This window comes from Apodemus sylvaticus, chromosome 9 (genome assembly GCF_947179515.1).
Source record: "Apodemus sylvaticus chromosome 9, mApoSyl1.1, whole genome shotgun sequence".
NCBI lineage: Eukaryota > Metazoa > Chordata > Mammalia > Rodentia > Muridae > Apodemus > Apodemus sylvaticus.
Window position 1 is genome coordinate 15,567,144 of NC_067480.1, and position 21,026 is coordinate 15,588,169.

Sequence of the window (21,026 nt, forward strand, 5' to 3'; positions counted from 1 at the left end):
CACACGGAAACTGCACCGGCCGGAACAGTTTCCGGCGGACCAACGACCCGCTTGAACCTTCTTCCTGTTCCACAGCGCCCACCAGAACTCCGACCCGCGGCAGTTCCGCTTCCGGTAGCACCAGATAAATCGCGAGAGGAGAGTAAAAACCTGCCGTTTGCATTTAGGACCACTTCGGTGAGTGGTCGTCCTAGTGTGTTCTGTCATACCTAGTTTTCTTCATTTTTTTCGTTTTCTTTTAAAACTGAGACGGAGCCTTTTAGAAACTTTAAAAACGGTTCCCTTCCACTGCTCTAAGGACGGGTTTGAGGAGCGGAGGTTTCGCGCAGGCGCCGTTGGGGCGGGAGGGCCTTGAACTTCACAGCGCCACGGATGTTGGCTGCAAAGAGGCGAGGACTGTTGGGCTCGGGGAGGTGGCGACTCTGTGTAATTGAGATGTCAACGGTCCTTTGCCTGCTTATGCAAGGATTAGCTGGACCTAGCCCTCTGGGGTCAGTTAACGAGGTGTCGAAAGGCGGCGGCGAAAGCTGGACTGCTTTCAAATCTGAGTGCGGCGTTTGTCCCGAGCTGGAGGAGGCTCTTCCTGCTTCGGAGTCACCGTGCAGTGTGAAAACGTTCACCAGCGTAGAGGAACGAGCTCAGGGTGGGGGACTCTTAAAGCTCTAAAGGGAAAATACACTTTTAAAAGACCCCCTGAATTCCCCCCTTCGAACCTCGGTAGAGAATTTTAAAAATGGACCTGAACTTGTCCTGTGCGACTTTATTTGTATGCATATGGAAATAAAGGGATTTCTTCCCATAAGTGAGGCAGGCTGTGGTCTGGAGGATTGCCTCCTCAGTCCTGTCTCAGTTAATATATAAATTGTACTGGTTCAGTCATCAGAGATTAAGCCGGAATAATTCAAAAGTCGGAATCCTAATCCCAAATTACTGTGTTTATTCAAACATCAATGCAACGTTTATGTTTTTAAGTTGGAATACAAACTTACTGTAACCTTTCATTGTTTTTACTAGTAACTTCATGGTAAAACACACACACATACACACACAAGAAACCTTATTTAAAGGAATAGATAATCGTTTTAATTTTTTGGATCCACAAGATAAAATTATAGAAGTTAAGCAATAAGTATTGGTAAAGATATTTGTTTTTAACGTTGTTCCAGGAACATGCTGTAAAAAACCTAATCAGATATTGTGATGAAATTGCAACACTTAGAAGTTGTGCTGAGTCATCTTCAATACTTTTTCTAATTCCTGAATTAGAAATTGCGAAGATTGTGATCAGCCATCTTTAATACATTTTTTAATTCCTAAATTCTTGAGAACTTAATATTTTAAGTCCCCAAATATTCTTTATATTTGTGATTTTTTTCCCATTTTACTCAGTTACTGTTTCTCCTTTTCATGTCTTTCTACCCTCAGAAGCAGCAGTTACATTAAACAGTAATATAAATCATTATAAAGTCTATACAACTGGGGGGGGGGTCCGAGGCAGGAGGATCACCATGATTGTGAAACCAGCCCTGTCTCCCTAGTTCCAGGATGGCCTTGGCTACAGATACCCTAAAAAAGGAAAAAAAAAAGTACTAGCTCTCACCAGAGCTTCTGGACTTTACCATTAACAGTAAAACAGATAGTGTTCTAAAATATTAATCACATGAATGAAATATCTTATAATATCTTTCCATAGATTTTGAGAAAGAAGGTTCCATTACTTTAAACAACTTGAATGAAAATATATAAGTAAAATGATTATTTATATCATTTTATCATTTGTAAAAGACTTTTTTATCTTTTTGGTCTTAGAAATTGAGGGACAGCTATTCCCTTTTCCAAGCATGGTCACTAAGACATAGGTTAATGTCATGTGAAGTTCTTACTTCATATTCTCAGCAACAGTGTGCACAGCCCCTCCGGTAACAGTCCTCTCAGGGTTGTGTTGTCTGTGTTCCTATACTCACAGCCTTTTATGGCTGTACTTAATGCATGTGCATTGTCTAATACTGCTGAGTATTTCTCATGTGCTTATTAATGCTCTCTCCTTCACAGACTCAGATCTTTGGCCATATTTAAAGCTAGGTGGTTTGCTTTCCTGTTGAGCTTTTAGAGGTCTTCCTCAATTCTTTGTCATGGATAGGTATATCCTATTTATAGGATATAACTGTTCCCTCACGGGGGCATTTTCCTGTAATGATGAAAAGTCTCTGTCTAGAATATAAAAAACCTGTAAGTCATTCCCATCCTAAGAAAGAATAAAGCTAGATAATTGCAATAATCTGCAATTCTCCACAACTTGAGTGGGTATTGGAATGTTAATGAAGTTCCCTGATTTTCTTGCCTTACATATTTGTGGTAAATGTTGCCCTTCTCTTCTAAAGCACTTCATGCCTTCAGTCCTGTATGTTCTCTTTTGTCTGTTGTTAGAACTAACCTTTTGGGATTATACCCTTCATGAAAGCCAAATCTCGTTGTTTCCTGGAGCATAAGATAAGCAAATAAAAAGGATACTGATCAGAAAGGAACAGGTCTTAGTATCCTTATTTACAAATCAAAAAACTCTTAGGATTGTTTAAAGCACTTGGAGCAACTGACGGGATAAAAAGTTAACAAACAAGAATCTGTAACCTTTCCATAAAGGATTACCAAACCTCACTAGGGATGAGAGCTAGGACAGGGCCTCAGTCACAGTTACCTAAATCACAACAACAGTCTTGCAATAAACTGCAGCGAGATCAAAGAGATCTGTCACACAAACCCAAAAGTAAGGTGGGGTGGTTGGGAGGCAGAGGCAGGCAGATATCTGTGAGTTCATGGCAAATGTGATCCAGACTGGGCAGGGTGGACACAGTGAGACCCTGCCTCAAAAAACAAAAGAAACAAAAGGACCAGCCTGGGAGAAGACTCCAGGGCTATGCTCTTGGATAACAAGAATCTGTGTTATGAAATGGCTGTCTTACAAAAGCAGTGCAGTCTCAATGCTGATATTCACAGTACTGTAAAAATAAAAATCAAGTCATTTGGAAACAAAAGCTGGTGGCCAAATCAACCCTGAGCAAAAATAAAAAAGGGTGGAAGATATCACTATATCTGATTTCTAGTTACATTACAGAACTGTAGAAACAAAACCAACATGGTACTGATACAAGTTCCAGAGTTGGACCTGTGCAGCTAGAATCAAATGACTTTTGACAGATATGCCAAAAATTCCTGTAGCAAACAGCCTCCTTCATAAAAGTGGCTTGGAAGAGTGGAAATCTTCCTGTGGAAGAATAAAACCTAGTCCCTTATCTCCTGTATAAAATTAACTTCAGATGTCTCAAAGACTTTAGCATAAGACCTGAAACTCTGAAACTGTTGGAGGAAAAAAACAGGGAAAATACACGAAGATTCAAGCATTTGCAAGGACTCTGAATAGGGTTCCAGTTCCTCCTCGGGAAGGAAGGCCAACATTAGAAATGACTGCTGAGGTAGTTAATATTGCCAATTTGACAGGAACTGGAATTACTTGAGAAACAAATATCTCAGAGTGCCTTTGGGAGATTACCTCAGTGAAATTAGTTGAGGTGTAAAGACCAAGTGTAACTGGTATTCCTGCCCTGAAGTTCATGGTGCTCAGCTTTTAGGGGAATGCATGTGTCTAGCTGCCTCACCCCAGCTGACTGGCTTCCCTGTCATGGGACACTGGGCTGTCCAACTGTGACCCAGAATAAAACCGTTCTTCCTTATGTGCTTTTCCCAGTCATGTTAGAGTAACAGTGACACAGTAGCTATGCGGGTACCTCACACAATCGAGAAGCTTCTGTACAGGAAAGGAAAGAGTTGCGTGAAAAGATAGCCTGCTTAATAGGAAAAACCATTACCAACTGGTAGAGGATTGCTGCCTGGAATATGTAGAGAAATCAAAATACTAAGGAAAAAATATAAAGTTTTATAAATGGGTAAAGGACTGGGTGAAAAACTCTCAAAAGAGAAATACAAGTAACCAAAACAGTGTTTTAAAACTGTTGAACATCTTTATCTACTAGGTAAATACAGATTAAAACAAATTTGAAATTCCATCTTAAACCATTAAAGTCACAATCCTTAAGAGGTCAAATGACAACAAAAGCAGGCAAAGATGGGGGAAAGGGGACTCTTAGTCAGTCGGGTACGACAGATGCAGCACTACAAGGAAGTGTCGGGGCCTCTCACAGACTAAAACTACAACTTCCACAAGATCCAACCCTCCAGCTTCTGAGCATATCCAGGGGTATCTGACTCTTCACAGAGACATTTACATAGCTTTACTTACTGCTGTTCCGTTCACATTAGCAAGGAAATGAGATCAGTGCAGAAGTCCATCATAGAATGTATGGGTAGTGACAGCGTAGAACACCCATGCCAGGAACTTTTATTCAGCCCTAGAGAGAAAGGAAATTAACAAAAATCTCAAAATGCTTTAGATTGTAATAAAGTGCTTATCCAACAGATCGTTCTTCAGTGACAGGTTCTAAGGGGGATGACCACAGGATGGGGAGATAAAGAAGATAGTAAAGCCGGGATCAGGGATCTTGCCAAAGCTGGTGGCTTATGCCAAGCAAGTACAGCATCAGGGCTGGAGAGATGGCTCAGCGGTTAAGAGAGCATTGACTGCTCTTCCAACTGTCCTGAGTTCAAGTCTCAGCAACCACATGGTGTGTCTGAAGACAGCTACAGTGTACTTACATATAATAATAAATAAATCTTACCAAAAAAAAAAAGGGGGGGGGAAGTACTTCTTTAAAAGAAGTCTGGGGGAGAAATGGGACTGTATCAGTGGAAGCCACTATGTTGCTAATCAAGTAATGGTGCACCAGGGAACACCAGTATCTCAAGAGCAGCACAGCCTGAGTACCCGGTGGCCTTGGCACTCCTAAACAGCTCCTTTCAATGGCAAGAGTTAGGTTCTCCAGACCTAAAGCTACAGCTCCCCCAAGGCCCTGGCCACAATCATACTCCAGGTTTTAGAGAAGGAACTGTTCCCCCCACATCGGGGTCTCAGGGAAAAGCTCCAGAGTCCCGGCTCAAGCTATTACTGGCTCTGCCAAGCACCATTAGATGGCAATTTCTCTATCAACCACCCATAGCCTCAGTTTCTAGAACCCACCATTCTAATTTCTGTTAATATGAATTTGACAACTTTTGGCTTCTTTAAAAAAAATTTACTTAGCATAATGTCCTCAGGATACATCCATGTTCTTGCATGTGTTAGAATTAGCTCTTTTTAAAGGCTGAATAATATTTCATTATGTATATATGCCATATTTTATATATTTATTTGTCATTGGGTACTTAGGTCCCTTCCAGTTTTAACTACTATGAATAAAGCACTTTGAGCTTAGCTTTCAAAATAATCTCTAACCCCACTGTTTCTGTTGGTTATCCATTGTATCTTCAGTTTTATGTCTGGCATATGCCAGATAATCTTGTATGTCTGTGTGTGTTGAGGGTGGGGTGGTCTGTCTCTCTGCCTTTCTGATTGTGTATGTGTGCAGTTGGGATTTAAAACCAGGGCTTTACACATCCTAGTCAAGTACTGTCCCAGTAAGCTACATGCCTGTCATGTGCCATCCTTTTAGAGATGCTTGAGAAACCATGATAGCTATATTTGTCATTTTCTTGAAGTATAGCCGTCTACTATAAATGGCTGATAGCTCTAGTTGAAAGTGGGATATTCAAGGTATGGCAATGCATGCCCCTATTTCTAGGACTTGGGACTAAGGAAGAGGAGGATGACAAGTCTCAGGGTATCAAGGTTCCAGCAGAAAGCAGAAAATATATTCTTGGGATTTTGAAGAAACTACTGTACTGATTTCACTGTACTGTTTTCACTGGCGTGGAGAGAATGCTCAAGCAAGAACACATGCAAGAGCACGTGAGCCGAGAATTAGTAGCACGGAGAAAATACCCTACCTGTTCTGCATTCCAGTTATCCTTGCCGTTGACTTATGCTGGACAATTCCTACTGGAAAACTACAAACGTGGCCTCTCAGGCTCAGTCCCCTAGAGCATGGCAACTAGGAAAGAAGAAACCAGAAATCAATGTGGATGGTTAAGTTGATAGCCAACCAGATTACTACCATAGTGTTATTCTTGCCATTGACCATGTGAGAACAAAATCTTTTTTTACTTTGAAAAGGTCCCCGATATTGATGATAGTCCTTGATGGAAAGGGGCATTGTTTTCGTTTATACCACTTTTTTTTTTTAAAGGAAAGCAAGGTTGATTTATAGTTCAGAGCATATGGAATCTAGTTGCTGAACCACTATCATTTATCATTTAACCATTTATAATAAAACATCAAATGTGATTCGATTAGAGTTTTTTTACTTTGCAATAATCTCAAATACACTTCAAACTAAGATTATGTTTCCCTTCTTAAATACTGCATACCAAAAATCACTTTGTGAATGACGTTTCTTTTGATACCAACAAGAGACTCCAAGCTAACTTCTGGAGTATACTCACTTCCTTCTCTTTCCCAGTATTACAGGGTTGCTTAGCATTTCTTATATCACATGAAGGAGCAAGATAATTTGTTGTGATAGATCTCAAAAGTAGCATTCGGATGCTTTAGTTTCTAGACATCACTCTTGTCCTTGTTCTGTTCTGCAATTATCTCCCCCACAGATAATATTCTGGGAATGTTCAATTCATGCATAAGCAGAAATGTGACAGAGGCCTGAACAGGAATAGCAACAGAATTAGCTACTTAGTCAGTTGAGTAACGCCTTTAAATAATCTTCCCTAGGTTCGCGATGGTCCGCAGTGGGAAAAACGGTGACCTTCATCTTAAACAGATCGCTTACTATAAGCGCACCGGGGAGTATCACCCAACTACACTGTCGAGTGAGAGAAGCGGCATCAGACGAGCAGCTAAGAAATTTGTCTTCAGAGGTGAGATCCATGTCTGGATCTCAAGTTATAGTTCTTCTCCATGTGTTGTAGAACCCTCGGAGATTCTCTAGTGACTCTGTTATTGCTGAGTTAAATATCATATCCTATCATATCAGTTAAGTGGACGAGTATCTCAAAGTAAAGTAAAACTAACAGTAAAGCTAACTGAAGGCTGGTAAGCATGAAGAGGCATATTAAGGGGCTGGAGAGATGGCGCAGCAGCTAAGAGCGTGTACTGATCAAGTCCAGTTTCCCGTGCCCTTGAAGGCAGCTCACAGCCACTTCTCACTCCAGCTTCTTGTCTCAGTTTATATCAGCACTCAACTGCACATACCCATACATAGGCACACGTGTGCACATAGGTGTACACACACACTCACACGCACACACTCACACACACTCACAATTTAAAATAAAAAAATGAATCTAAAAAAGAAAATGCTGTTAAATTATAGGTCAAAAGGAATATCCATGAAAAAAATTTACATAAGTTAATTTTTCTTGCTTTTTCTACCTAATGATTCTTACATGATGCACCTTCAGACACTAATGCCACCGTGCTGAAAATAATTATTGGATGCTTAGTAAGTTTTTAACAGAGCTAACTAGTTTGCTTACTAAAATAGAAGGCTGGAAGAATCTAACTGTATCCGGAGCTGAGCTTACCACTCTGCTCCCCTCACACCGCACCTTCAATTATTCTCAGGATTACATTTGTTTTCTTGCCTTGGTGCTTCATCAATACATTAAATATTTGACAGGCAGTAGAGCAATTATGAAAGCTTTGACAGCTTTGCCTCCTTCCAGCTGCTTCGATGGGGAAAACAAACTGAGCGTGAGATCAGCAGAAAGCACAGTCAACAGATACTAAATGAATGTTAGTGCTCTTAATGGAAGTTTCAGCTGCAGATGAAGCATTAGGCTTTCTCCAAATCAGGGCACAATATGAGCTTGTAAATTCTAAGGTCATAACTAAATTCCTGTTCATTTATCCCTATACAGATTCCTGTCAGTAAGTCCTAGTAAGAGTAGGTAGACCTCCTAGACTAAAGTAGACGTGCATTCATTCTTGTCAGAAATGCTTATTGAATTTCTATGGTGTGCCAGTCATACCACAGGCCCTGGAGGTGTATTGAGTAAGATAGGGTTTCAGTTTATTAATCACTTTAGTATCTTGATGTGTTCTGAACTGTGCAGAGCTACACACATGCGCTGAGAGATAATGGTCCTCCCTGTCTGCTGCTTGCTCCTCCACTTAGGTGTCTTCAGAGGAGACGAGAACTGACAAGTGTGATCCTCCTACTGTACCATCCTACCTTTAAAGACTCAAATCAGAACAAGGAGAGGAAGGATGTTGCTTACAAAAACAAAATAAAACAACAGCTATAATGAGTTTTATAGAAAAGTTTGTACCAAGAAGCATCTCATCAATACAGAACTCATTTTATCACCTAAGCCATTTTAATAGCTTTAACTTCCACAAGTATTTCCCTAATTTGAGTACTTCCATAGAAAGGTTGCATCATACTCCCATAGTTAGCACATGATTTGGTGAACAAGCTCACTCCATTTCTGTTGCTACCTACAGGATTATAGCAAATAGTGGTCCTTCTGGATCTTCAGAATGCATGGAAATATTATTGAAAGTAAATATTCTGTTTTAAGGAAAGATTTTATGAGAATAAAATTTTAAAATTATATAATATATAATATATATATATTATATATTATAGCCTTAAGTTAAGGCTATAATTGTCTTAACATGATAGAGCTTTGAAATTTATATTTTTTATGTCATTCATTTCAGAAAAAAAGCTGTTTTATGTTGGAAAAGACAGAAAACAAAACCGTTTGGTAGTTGTTTCAGAAGAGGAGAAGAAGAAAGTGCTGAGGGAGTGCCATGAGAACGGCCCTGGCGTCCATCACGGCATCTCCAGAACTCTGACGCTGGTGGAATCCGGCTACTACTGGACCTCCGTGACCAATGACGTCAAGCAGTGGGTATGGCTTCCGCACAGGGCTTAGGAGTGGTTTATTGTGTTTCTGATAAATACAGAGGTCAGTGTTGCTTAAGAGGTACTGCACATATCACCTGTGGAGTAAGTACTTTATAGATTATTTCTGAAATAAAATATTTAAATTAAAGGTAACTGATTTAAGGTAATTATAAAGGGAAATAAAGTTACAAAAGCAAACAAAAAATGGAAGGAAGGAAGGTGTTAAATCTGAATAACAGGAACTTACACCCAGCCTGTAAGTGTTCTAAGTGTCCTGTACAGCCTTCAGTAAGATAACCATCCAGCGGACACCCAGCCTCAGAGGATGGCTGCCCAGACAGCCCACTCCCATTTCTCCTCTGTGCTGCTGTCCCTAACACCATCTGTCCTCCTGCCTGTCACCATTAAACAAATGACTCCGATCATAATGAGGAAGTTTTGTGGTTTTGTTCTGATTTTTTTTCCTTAGAAGTTGGTTTGAAAATACTTTCCTAACTGCAATTCTGGAAATGTTTTAAAAATAGTATCGTCTATAAATTAGTTAGCAGTGGTTCTTAACCTTCCTGATGCTGTGACCCTTAAATATAGTTTCTCATGTTGTAGTGACCTCAGCCATAAATTATTTCATTTCTAGTTCATAACTGTAATTTTGCTACTGTTATGAATTGTAACGTAGCTATCTGATATGCAGGATATTATGATATGCAACCTCAAGGAGGTCTCCACCCACAGGCTGAGAAATACTTACTTTAAATGAAGGTTCATTATACCTAGGTTTTCCCTAGGTAATGCAAAGATTTCTAGCATCTTTAATGTTTTTGATTAAAATTGCAGTTCAGCAAATACTAGTGAAATAGATGAATGAGTAAACTGTAGAATAAAAATTGTAGGAGGAAATATCATTTGTATGTACAATTTATTACATGGTTCCATGGTGGCTTAAAATTATGGAAAAGGGAATCTTGCATGATAGTCCATTAGACGTGGATTTTCCTGTTTGTGTTCTTCCTTTTTTTTTTTTTTTTAAGTTCTTTTTATACAACCCAGCTTGATTTTTATTTTTTATTATTTTTGCCATTGTGGCACAGACTCTGTGCTACTACAATAGCTCTGAAACATCTGCTTTCTAAGGCCAATTACTACATAACGTGCCATCACAGCTAGTTGTAGAAATTTTTTTGTCAACTAAAGATAAAATAATAGAAAACTTACTTAGGATATATTTGCATATGAACCATAATTACATTTCACTTGAGTAAGACCCCACTGAGACTGTCCTTTAATCGGAGCAGCAGCAGGGAGGAGGCCCTGTACTGTCCCTGTTTGGACCGACTAGCTCTGTAGCTGCTGTCACTGATATTACCTTATGTTCCAAAAAAAAGGTATCATTTAATGGGTTGTTCTCAGGCCAGGAGTTTCTAAGACAGGAAGTACCTGTTGACATGTGAAGATTCTGCTTTATTAAACTGATTTATATTATAGTGAATATTTTAACATTTACGTGTATTTTCCTTATTGTGTGCCTCTCTGTAGGTATATGCTTGTCAGCATTGCCAAGTAGCAAAAAATACAGTTATCGTAGCACCTCAGCAGCACCTTCCCGTGGTGGGAAGCCCGTGGAGTGTAGTTACTGTTGATCTGCTGGGACCTTTTCATACAAGCAACAGGAGTCATGTGTATGCTCTAATCATGACAGATTTGTTCACAAAATGGGTTATGATTTTGCCTTTATGTGATGTTTCAGCATCAGAAATCTCTAAAGCTATTATCAATATATTTTTCCTATACGGACCTCCTCAGAAAATAATAATGGACCAAAGAGACGAATTCATTGAACAGGTAGGAAAGAATGCTCACATTCTGGGGCGTTTGTCAGTCTGTCAGTGTCTGGCACACAGTGCTTTGTGCTTTATAGGGTGTTTAATACATTGAAATATATTGCTGTAGATATGGAGGTATATAATGTATACTACTAGATTTGTTGTAAACCTGTCTTTTAAGTAAAATGAGATGAATGGATCAAATAATACTTTTTTACTTCATATTTTTGGACAACCAAAAATAAAAATATAATAAAATGATGTTAACAAGAGTGAAATAATTGAGCATATTTATATCATGTTAAAATATTAAGAAAATTATATATATTATATATTTACATAGGTAGCTGTGATAATATGTATACTAATATGTTTGTTTGTATATATATGTATACATACTAATATGTATATGAACTAAAAGTCTTTACTAATGTTGTAGATTAATCCTAGCACACTAAGTCATTCAGTAGTCACGCCTGTTATGTGAAGTACAGTAGGAAAAAAGGGGAAAACAGCTTGTAGAAGTAGATTCCTCAGCCGGGCGGAGGTGGCGCATGTCTTTAATCCCAGCACTTGGGAGGCAGAGGCAGGTAGATTTCTGAGTTCGAGGCCAGCCTGGTCTACAGAGTGAGTTCCAGGACAGCCAGAGCTACACAGAGAAACCCTGTCTCGAAAAAACAAAAAACAAAAAACAAAACAAAACAAAAAGGTGATTCCTCATTCATTCTTTCATCTCAAAAGTTAATTAAATTTATGAATACAAAATCTAAATTTCACCAAGCAACTCCTAGTGGTCACGTGACTTAAGAGTCTTCTCCCCCCCCCCCCCCCCCATAAGGGTGGCTGAGGAGTCTTGCTCAGGTGCATGCAATATGGGAGTCCTCTCCCTTTCCCAGGATCAAAGTGGAAATAGCAGCTTTGTCCTCAGGTGAAAGAAGCGTGAGATACGCAAGGCTAGCCCGAAAGCCGAGCACCCGTGGGAGCCAGCCTCCACTGCCGCTCGCCCGTCCTCCCAGGGGAACCGTCAGTCCTGTGCTGACAGTGTGGCTGCCAGAGCCCAGGTCGTGGTGGTCGTATTGCAGTTAACGAGAGGACGCAACAGAAACAGAGCTCGCTGCATTTGTACAGCGATTAACTTAAACTTTTTCTGCCATAGCTTTCATGTGACCACATCTACCCTCTGAGGGTCTTGGGAAATGCGTGTATGGTTGGAGATACACATACACACATACACACACACACACACACACACACATACATATATGCTTTTCTTTCATAAATCTTACCTTTTTAATTATCCTGAGTTATTTGTATAAAATAATTTGTATAAAATGACAGAGAAACTTAACAGTGGAAGGTTAACTAAATTAAACTAAATAACAACACAACAGCAACAACTTGGAGCATGGAGGCAGGGAAATAGTTATTTTACATTACTTACTTACAGTGTCTGAATTAAAAAGTTATCCAGAATTAGTTTTGAATTCTGTCCTTCCATTTCTTTGTGTGTGTGTATACTGGGTAAGGTACTTAGACTAAGCTTGTGTCTTTAAAGTGAAGTTAGTAACACATCATAAAATTGTCCTGGCAGGTAATGACAAAAGGCAAAACTAGTATGTGGCTCAGACTCAGTCTGTAGGACTTTGCCCAAATGCATACGTATTTTATCTGAATGCCGGTGGTCAATGGAAGATAAAACTCGGGTTTCCTGAAACTTTTTTAAGCCAGAGGGAAAGTGTGAACTTTAAGCAATCAGTTTTCTTTTTCATGTTTTTTAGATCAATGTAGAAATATATAGATTATTTGGTGCAAAAGAGATTGTAATTTCTCATGCTTCTGGAAGTGTGAATCCAGCTGAAAGTACGCCTGGCACCATCAGAACCTTCCTCTCGAAGCACTGTGCCGAGCACCCGAGCAACTGGGACGAGCACCTGCCGGCTCTCTCCTTCGCCTTCAACGTGACTCACTCGGTACGCGCCTCGTGTTAGTCACTGCTTCCTCTGAATTCCAGGGATGTGAAAGGCTTTGGGGTTTGTTTTATTACAAGTTTTCTGTTTTTCTTAAAAATAGGAGCCTACTAAGAACACACCATATTTCCAAATGTTCAATCGGAATCCTTGCGTGTCAGAGTGTCCTCCTGAAGAGGGAGGTGAAGGCACGAGTGTGTTTGCCAGAATTGTAGCTGCGGTTAGAGAAGCTGATGGGGTGGTGGTGAACAAGACACCAGCAGCTGGCCAGGTGATTCTGTCTACTCAGAAAGCCCCTTTGTGAAGCCCTCAAAAGAGGAATTGTGTTAAAAATCTCAGCATGTGGGCACGTTCACATATGTGGCCATGATGTACCCTTAAGCAAAAAAAGGGGGAGTGAATTTTTATTATGCACATGTTCATGTGTGAGCAAGTGTGTGGAGACTAGTAATGGACACGTAATAGCTTCCTTATATTTTGAGCCAGGGTCGCTTGCTGAAACTGGAGCTCACTGACGCAGCTGAAGGGGCTGAGCAGAGAGCACCTGGACGCCCCAGCCGCACCCCTTTCCACCTCCTTTCCCCCAGTTGCAGGGGTTACAGACATGTGCTGCTGTGTGCAGGGCAAGCTTAACCCAGGCCCTCATGAGTGTGTCTCAGGCATTTACCACTGAACAGGTTTCCCAAACCTTAAACAGTATGCTCATAAGCTACGAAATTCTGAGAGACTCATAGGAAAGTCAGGAATTGGGGATATTGAATAGACCTGGTTTCTAACCTGTTAGAATTCTTGTTAGCAGTTGGAGAATTTTGTGCTTTTACTAGTCTAAGTACTTCCAATCACTGGGACTGTTTTCTGTACCTTCTGTGTACACAGAGTAGCAATACTGACTTTAAAGTGTTTGTAAAACACATTGGGATTCCATCCTTCATTGCAGGTGCAGGTCAGTAAACACCATTGCCATAATCTGATAGGGTGTGCATGCACATCTAAGGCCTGCGTGCTTGTTCTTTGCATTTATAGATGGAGAAGAACAATTTGGACGAACAAAATAAAAGCAAAGTTGTTAAAAAGAAAGCAAAGCAGTTAAATCCCTTTCATTTGAAAGTGGGTCATGAGGTTTTAAGACAGAGGAAGAACTGGTGGAAGGATGGCCGCTTCCAGTCTGAGTGGGTCGGGCCTTGTGTCATCGACTACATTACAGAAAGTGGGTGTGCTGTCCTCAGAGATAACACAGGAACCAGACTCAAACGACCTATCAAAATGTCCCACCTTAGGCCCTATGTGAGAGAGTCCAGTGAGCAGGGTAAGTATCTGCTACCTCTCTAGTGTTTAAATTTCAAGAAGAAAGATTAGGCTTTCAAGCAAACTTCCTTTCTTCTTTTGGTTAGAATCCTCTCCATTTGTTTTATAAAACTTGATAGTTTTAGTTCTCTCCAGGAGTCTGATTAGAATGTACTTTCACAAACTCATTTCTCTTTTTACTTTTTTTGTTGAAAATATTTTTTTGTACAATATATTCTGATTATCTTTTTTCATACAATATATTGTGATTACCTTTTTCCCTTCTCTACCTCAGATCCTCCCCACTTCCCCACCCACCCTCATCCACTCTTTTTCTTTCTTCTCATTAGGAAACAAGCACATAGGATTGATTAGTGAGTGATTGGTTGATGTTGTTATATAATATGAAAGCAAACAATGCAGGATTTTTGTTTTGACTTCTATTGTACTTTTCATAACTGCTATGAAAAATGCTGAACCTGCTTCACATAAGGAACAATTCCATCTTCAGTTCTGCAAACTATTCTCTTACCTGCTGCCTCATTTTTATGTGGAAAACCAGCAGCTCAGACCATTATCGACAAAGACAAGCATGTTGTCCAGATTCTGGTTGTGAAATAACTAAGGGAACTTTATAACTGTGTTTCCTTTTAATGTTGCTTCATAAAGTCGTAAGTCATGGGTTAAGGTGGAGGATGGAGGATACTCAGAATGCTATAGAATTACACCATTCCATTCCATTTATAGCTCCCAAATGATGCCAGGGATCATCCTGACTGTGCCAGAGAGCATCCTAGTTATGCCAAAGAGCATCCTGATTTTTATCGTTTTCCCTTGGAGGACTAAAATGACATTTTGCCCTGGTTTTCAGATTAGGCCCTCTACTATAGCAAGATTATTTTGTTTTATCTTAATGTCTTTGCTCCCTGGAGCTTCTCTGGGTTAGACAAATGAGAGGAATTATTTGATACTTTATATAATTATGTTTTGTCTGTAAGATAATATATTTTACCATTTTCATGCATGTATGTCATATACTTTGCTCATTTTGTATGAGGAATGTATGCTAGATAGTCTGTACAAATATTCCAGTTAAAGCTACATCTAATGGTGATGCAATATATTATTTGTAAATATCATTAACAAGTTACTCAATAGATATAATAACAAGCAATAAGGAATGACGTATGCTTAACCCTACTCCTGATGAGCTGTGAAGCCCTTCTGGGGCTCTTCTCCGAGCTCTCATCCACCCTGGTCTGCACCCTGCACTTCTCTTACAAGCTCTTGGTACTTCTCTTTCTTGTGACAGAACCAGTCACTCTAATTACAAACTTATCTTAGACTGTTCTAACTCTGAACATGTGAGTGATTTCAGTCTCCTGGTTAGGACACTACATATATTTCTTTGTGTCGTCTCACTTCAGAGCTGTTTGTAGACCCTCCCTTCTACAAGCTAAGTAGGGAAAAGGGGGCTCTGAGTTCTTTAATTCCATGAGGATTTCCTTCTCAGGCCTTCGTCTCCAGAACTCTTTGCTTCTAGTGTATTAACCTGCAGTCATACAAGATTTGGGTGTTGCAGTGCCAGGGCCTGTGCAGCAGTCTTTTGTTTTTCTCTTATCAAAGACATTTAGAAAGGAAGTCAAATTATTTTCCCTCTGAGTATTTCAGAAACAAGTTGAGAACACAAGTTTAAATTTTCTGGAAATCTTTCTTGTAATAATACAAGACAATTGTAGTGTTACTATTAGTAGTGTGAACATAGGTATTTGAAGTTGATAGGTGGATTTATTTTAAAATTTCCTATCAACTATGCAACAAACTAGTTCTTGGGTCATACTTAATTTGTGTGTGTGTGTGTTTATTGGGAGACATACAAAGTAAGTAAAAATGGCCTTTCCCATCTTTTCCTGTGGTATCATGCATTTTTCTAAAAGCCTTTACTTCAGCAGCTGACTTTGAAGAATCCACAAAGTGAATTTAATCAAAACAGTATCTTTAACCATCAAACATTTTTTATTTGACATGAGTCTAAACATCCAATATCCAAAAGGAGTTCAAGTATCTGTTTATATTATATTACTCTTTACTACTGCTGATTTCTTGGCTGTGCTAGAGTCACAGTCTAAAACAGATGGACTTACATTGCCAAATTCCTGTCGTCTGTTTCTGGAACATAATACTGTGCTAACACATTCAGTAGTACTAGGTTAACAGTATTTGTCAATGCTATTTTAAGCAGACCTGTTTGCTATTTTGTCTAATTTGATGTTGAGCACTCTAAGCTCCTTATTTTGATAAGAATTTCAAAAATATACTAGTGTTCCTTTGTAATCATAAGAGGGACCTGTAAAGGGGGTAAGTGTGCTGTTGTCCCATCCCACACATTCTGGCTTGAAGTTTGTTTGCTTTGTTGAGGGGAGATGTGGGTCTACCTCACCCAGAAGTTTCAGTCTCATTCTCTGCTTCGTGATTAAAAGCCCATTTATGAAGTAATTTTTATTATGATAGTTTTATATTGCTGCCATAACAATTTACAACAGATTTAGGGCTTCAAGCAGCACTGATTTATTAACATGAATTTAGGCACTTGAGAATTTCTACATGAGAGTTATCAGGTTAAAATTAAGTCATTGACAGACTCATGTTTCTAGAAGAGAAGGGAATGGATTTCCTTGTCCTTTCTAGCTTCTAGATACTTTCTTTACTTCTTGATATATTCTTTATCTTCTGTTCTCAAAGCCAGCAATGCCTCAAATGTCTCCCTCTTCTGCACTTGAGGACGTTTGTTTCTGGATCCACCCAAATATTTTAAGATGATCTCCCTACTCATTGATTGGCAGGTGTAATTTTGTGACTACCCACATTCCTTTCTGCCATACACAGCAACATATTGACAGGCTGGTGAGATTAATGGGTGGACACTTTGGGAGACTATCATTGTGCTATGACAGCCAGTGGTTTTGTTAATAAAACAAGCCTTATAACATGAAACTACATGAGCTACACATTATTACTAATACAATGTATACAGAGAAATTATTCCTTTTCCCGTGTTTCTACGTACTCTCCAGACCCAGAGTCCATCTGGTTCACTACAAATACTGTTAATATAACAGTATTAATATAGTATCAAATTATAGTTTTATCATGGAATAAAACACAAGAGGAATATAATGTAAAAGCTTAAAAATAATCAGACAGTTGTTTTGATGCCTCACACACCTGTTTTCCAACAAGAGTGCTAGGAATGGATATAGTTTATAACCTGGTAATGTTTTGCTCTCTGTAGGGCCAGGCCTTGCCTGAGTTCCCCAGACTGTTATGTTTCTTTATCCCCTAGGTCTTGAACATTGCCTCTCTCTCAATAAAGAAACCATCCTTGTGAGAGATGTCACTTGTACTTTACAGTAGTCTAGGTAACTTCTCTGTTATTTTAGTGCCAGGCCAATCCTGACTCCGACAGGCTATTATATATCTACTTTAGTAATTCTCCCTAGACTGTTTATCTTCAAGAGTTGTTTTGGAGTCAGCAGTATTCGTCTTTATGGAAGAGGCCATATGTACTTTGTAAAGAGTTTCAATATAAACATGTCTTGGGTTTTATTGTACACATGGATTGAGTTAATTATCGCCAGGAAACTTTTTTCACAAAATTGTACTGTGCTTAAATATGGCTAAAATAAACTGCCTTGTGTAAGACTCCAGACGTTTGAGCCATTCTGGCTATGTCATGTTGAAGTGGATTTCCTTCCTGCCTCTTGCAGAGTGTTTCTCTGTTGGCTGTCGTGTTTACAGAGACTCCCACACATGCCCACTCATGCCACCTGCTTATAGTGTGGATTTCTAAGAGCCACTAACATTTATAAGTGTTGAGTTTTTAAATGTATGAACTTCTAGAAAAGGGGTCATTTTCTCAAACATGCTACCAGAATTGATATGATTCCCACTGTTCTCTGATCTAAATGGGCAATTGACCTTCTGTTCTTAAACTTAGGTTGGAGGGCTCTATAAGCTATTAAAATCTTCCAGAGAATCTGTTAGTGTTTGGAAGATCCAAAAAGGGAGTGCAGAGATGATCAATCAGTTATGGTATATGAGTTCCTTTTTGTAATGAATTAGGTATCCAACCTGATCGAAATGTTTTTTATTCTTTATATTGAAGGACAGTGTTACTTTGCTGTTAATTTAACAACATATTTTAAAGCTGTTTTCCTGAGGGTTAATGATGAGTTTGCTAAAGTATAACAAAATACTGAGAAGGAAAGTTTCCCTGTTAAGTGTAGATTAGGTACTTAAAAATTCCTACGGTTTTGGCGATCAGATACAACTTAAATAAAAGTTTAGCTATGCTGTTGCAGCTTACCTTCTTGACATTCCTGTCACTTGAGTCAGATTTTGGCTAGTTTATCTTTATCTAATTTATGGCTTTATATTATAACTCATTGATATACTTGTACTACTCTGAATTCTGTATAAATTGAACAGCATCTGAAATTAGAAATGTATAGTGTAGCAGTTTAGTTGTTTACAAAGAGCTGTGTTAATTCATACAGAAATGTGTTGTAGAAGCATATTAAGCATATCATCAGAATCAAAATTACCGTTCTGAAATTTTAACCTGTACCGCTGCTGCCTTATCCCGTATAGATAACGTTCACCAACCAGCAGTCAAGGAAATAGGAAGTTTTATTTCAATATATTTGGTGTTCCTACATTCTTTAAGTATGAACTGTTGTGTGGGGGGATATGTGTACACAACTTTGTTCACTTTGTGTGTTTAATGGATAAGAGGTTGGGTTTGGGGAGGGGCATGCAGGGTGGGAGATCTGTTTGCCTCTGCCTCCCAAGTGCTAGGATTAAAGATGTGTGGTACAGTGCTCACTTTGATAGGTGAGCTTTTCAAGTTAATATTGATAACTTATTTTTATTGCTTTAAGTTTTGTTCCTCACTTAACATTTAACTTTAAAATTTTGTTTCCCTTCAATTCTAAAATGAAATGTTGACCTCTCTCTTTCAGAAAGTCTTTATCTCTTGCAAGGTTCGATAGTGGCCGATCATGACTACATTGGATTACCTGAAATCCCAGTTGGAACATACCAGGCAAATATTCTGGTAGAAGATGCAACTATTGGGATAGCTGATAATGAATTATTGATATCAAGCAAAGATCATGAACTCTTAGAATATAGAAATTCCAAAATCTCTGCATTGGTAGAAGACCACAATTCTCTTGAGAAACAGACTTTTAGTCTACTGGATTCTTCAAATCAAGTTCTCGAGTACTTAAGTTAGTAAATACCAAAATTAATTTAAAATGCTTGCATAGAATGTATATATTTCTAGTTTGTAAGTATTTTATCTATTAAAATATGTTGTATAGAAGAGAGATCCTGGTACTATGTTAATAACTACATTCTGAAAGCTTATTTTAAACCTTCCTAAAGTTGTTACACGTTTCAATACAAATAAATATATGTAACAGAAGTATACAATGTGTAGAATTCAGAAATTTCTCAGAGAACTCACAAATTAACATTGTTAGGAAATAAATTCTAATAGAGAAGTCTCATCTTTTTCTATATTGATACTGTATTTTCTCTTCTAATTTTTCAGAAATATATTTCCCTTTTAAATAAATTTAAACTGATTATAGTTTAGTTAATAAATGTTGAGTAAACAATAACATAAATGAAATGAAACTTTTGACAGTGGAACTTCTTAAATTTGTGTGTGTGTGTATTTCTGAGTGTGGCTTTGTACGTGTGAATACAGTGTGTGTAAAGGCTGGGTGAGGGTATCTGATACACTGAAGCTGAAGGTGCCAGTGATTGGGCAACGGCCAGGGTGAGTGCTAGGATCCACCGCACCAGCCGCACACTCCAGATGAAGGGCAAGTGACTGTCGGGGAAAGAATGAAGTCACTGACCTCGTATCACAGACCAAAGAAACTGCAGATAGAATTCTAGAAACTAAAACTAAGTAGCTACAGTAGGCTTAGCCTGCTCTCCTTGACAGAGCAGAGTTCATGATGGCAGCCTGCTGCAGTGCCTACAGGGGTCATAAAGTGATTGTGTCCTTGTCATCTCAATGAAGTCACTTTCTTCTAAATTTCTTTTCCAGATCATCTGACTTGAAATTGGCCTCTTTTACTTGTTCTATTTAAGGAGGCCAATTAGCTTTCAGATTCATTTCTGAGTAGCATATTCTGAACAGCTAAAAATAAGTTTTTCTTTCCTAAGTAATTTCTCATCAGATTTTTGTTGTTGTGTATATGAGTCATATCAGTCGACATTCTTCTTCTTGCAAATTATCCCCAAATCTTAGTGGCTTAAAACAATAAAGCTTTATTTCCTGGCCACCTGTGTTTCCTTCCTGATCATCAGGACTGACTTCAGTTTCATCTAAAAAATGTCGCGTGATGGGGCTTAGATCCTGAAATGGCAAAGGGAACAGTAACACACTGAACTGAGCACTGGATCAGAGGGGCTCACCCAAACATCGTGCACATCGCTACAATGGTTGTCATGTTTTGCTTATGGGTACAGGATTTTATTTTGTTTTGTAATTAATGTGTGATAATTTTTACTGTGTGAATATTAAAAAAAAAAAAAAAACACTGAAGTTTACCATCTCCAGGGGTGCTTCAAGCTTCTCCTTATTACCTTCACCCACTGGTTCTTTTTTTCTTTGGTTGATAATGGCATCATGATGACACCATGAAACAGGCCCCTGTGAACAACAATTATCAGATAAGCCACCTACCAGCTCTAGCCGGACTAGTAAAGAGCTTTACCTTCTGATATACTCTATTAAGAGTAGGAGAGATGGCCACTTACTCAGGTATGAAGACACCAACATGAGAATGTGAGAATCATGAATAATCAGAAAAACATTATACAACCAAGCTTTCAGAATAATCACCAATAACTGACCCTCAAGAACCCTATATAGGAAATGTGCATGGAAAGTTCAAAAAACCTACAGGTGAACATAGACACCTTAAAAAAAATATGCAACAATACATGAAAAAAAGAAG

The 21,026-nt window shown here is 38.8% G+C and overlaps 1 protein-coding gene across 4 annotated transcripts; it reads left to right on the top strand.

Moving 5' to 3' along the window:
• The first annotated feature begins 65 nt into the window (after positions 1-65).
• Positions 66-19,647, top strand: Gin1 (gypsy retrotransposon integrase 1). Of its 4 annotated transcripts, none has more exons than XM_052191782.1 (8): positions 67-177; positions 6,773-6,918; positions 8,726-8,919; positions 10,449-10,754; positions 12,514-12,705; positions 12,806-12,973; positions 13,726-14,008; positions 19,008-19,647. In XM_052191782.1, the coding sequence occupies exons 2-8, from the start codon at positions 6,780-6,782 to the stop codon at positions 19,280-19,282; spliced, it is 1,557 nt and encodes a 518-aa protein (XP_052047742.1). In that variant the 5' UTR covers positions 67-177; positions 6,773-6,779; the 3' UTR covers positions 19,283-19,647. The 4 variants fall into 4 exon arrangements, with proteins under 4 accessions (XP_052047746.1, XP_052047742.1, XP_052047744.1 ...); XM_052191784.1 differs by having other exon boundaries at positions 68-177; positions 10,716-10,754; XM_052191786.1 differs by lacking the exon at positions 13,726-14,008 and having other exon boundaries at positions 66-177; positions 19,008-19,120.
• Positions 19,648-21,026: the final 1,379 nt, after the last annotated feature.

Coding starts and splice junctions, on each gene's coding strand:
- Gin1 (XM_052191782.1), top strand. CDS start 6,780: ATGGTCCGCAGTGGGAAAAACGGTGACCTTCATCTTAAACAGATCGCT. Junction 6,919..8,725: donor TAAGAAATTTGTCTTCAGAG/GTGAGATCCATG, acceptor CATTCATTTCAG/AAAAAAAGCTGTTTTATGTT. Junction 12,974..13,725: donor AGACACCAGCAGCTGGCCAG/GTGATTCTGTCT, acceptor TTGCATTTATAG/ATGGAGAAGAACAATTTGGA.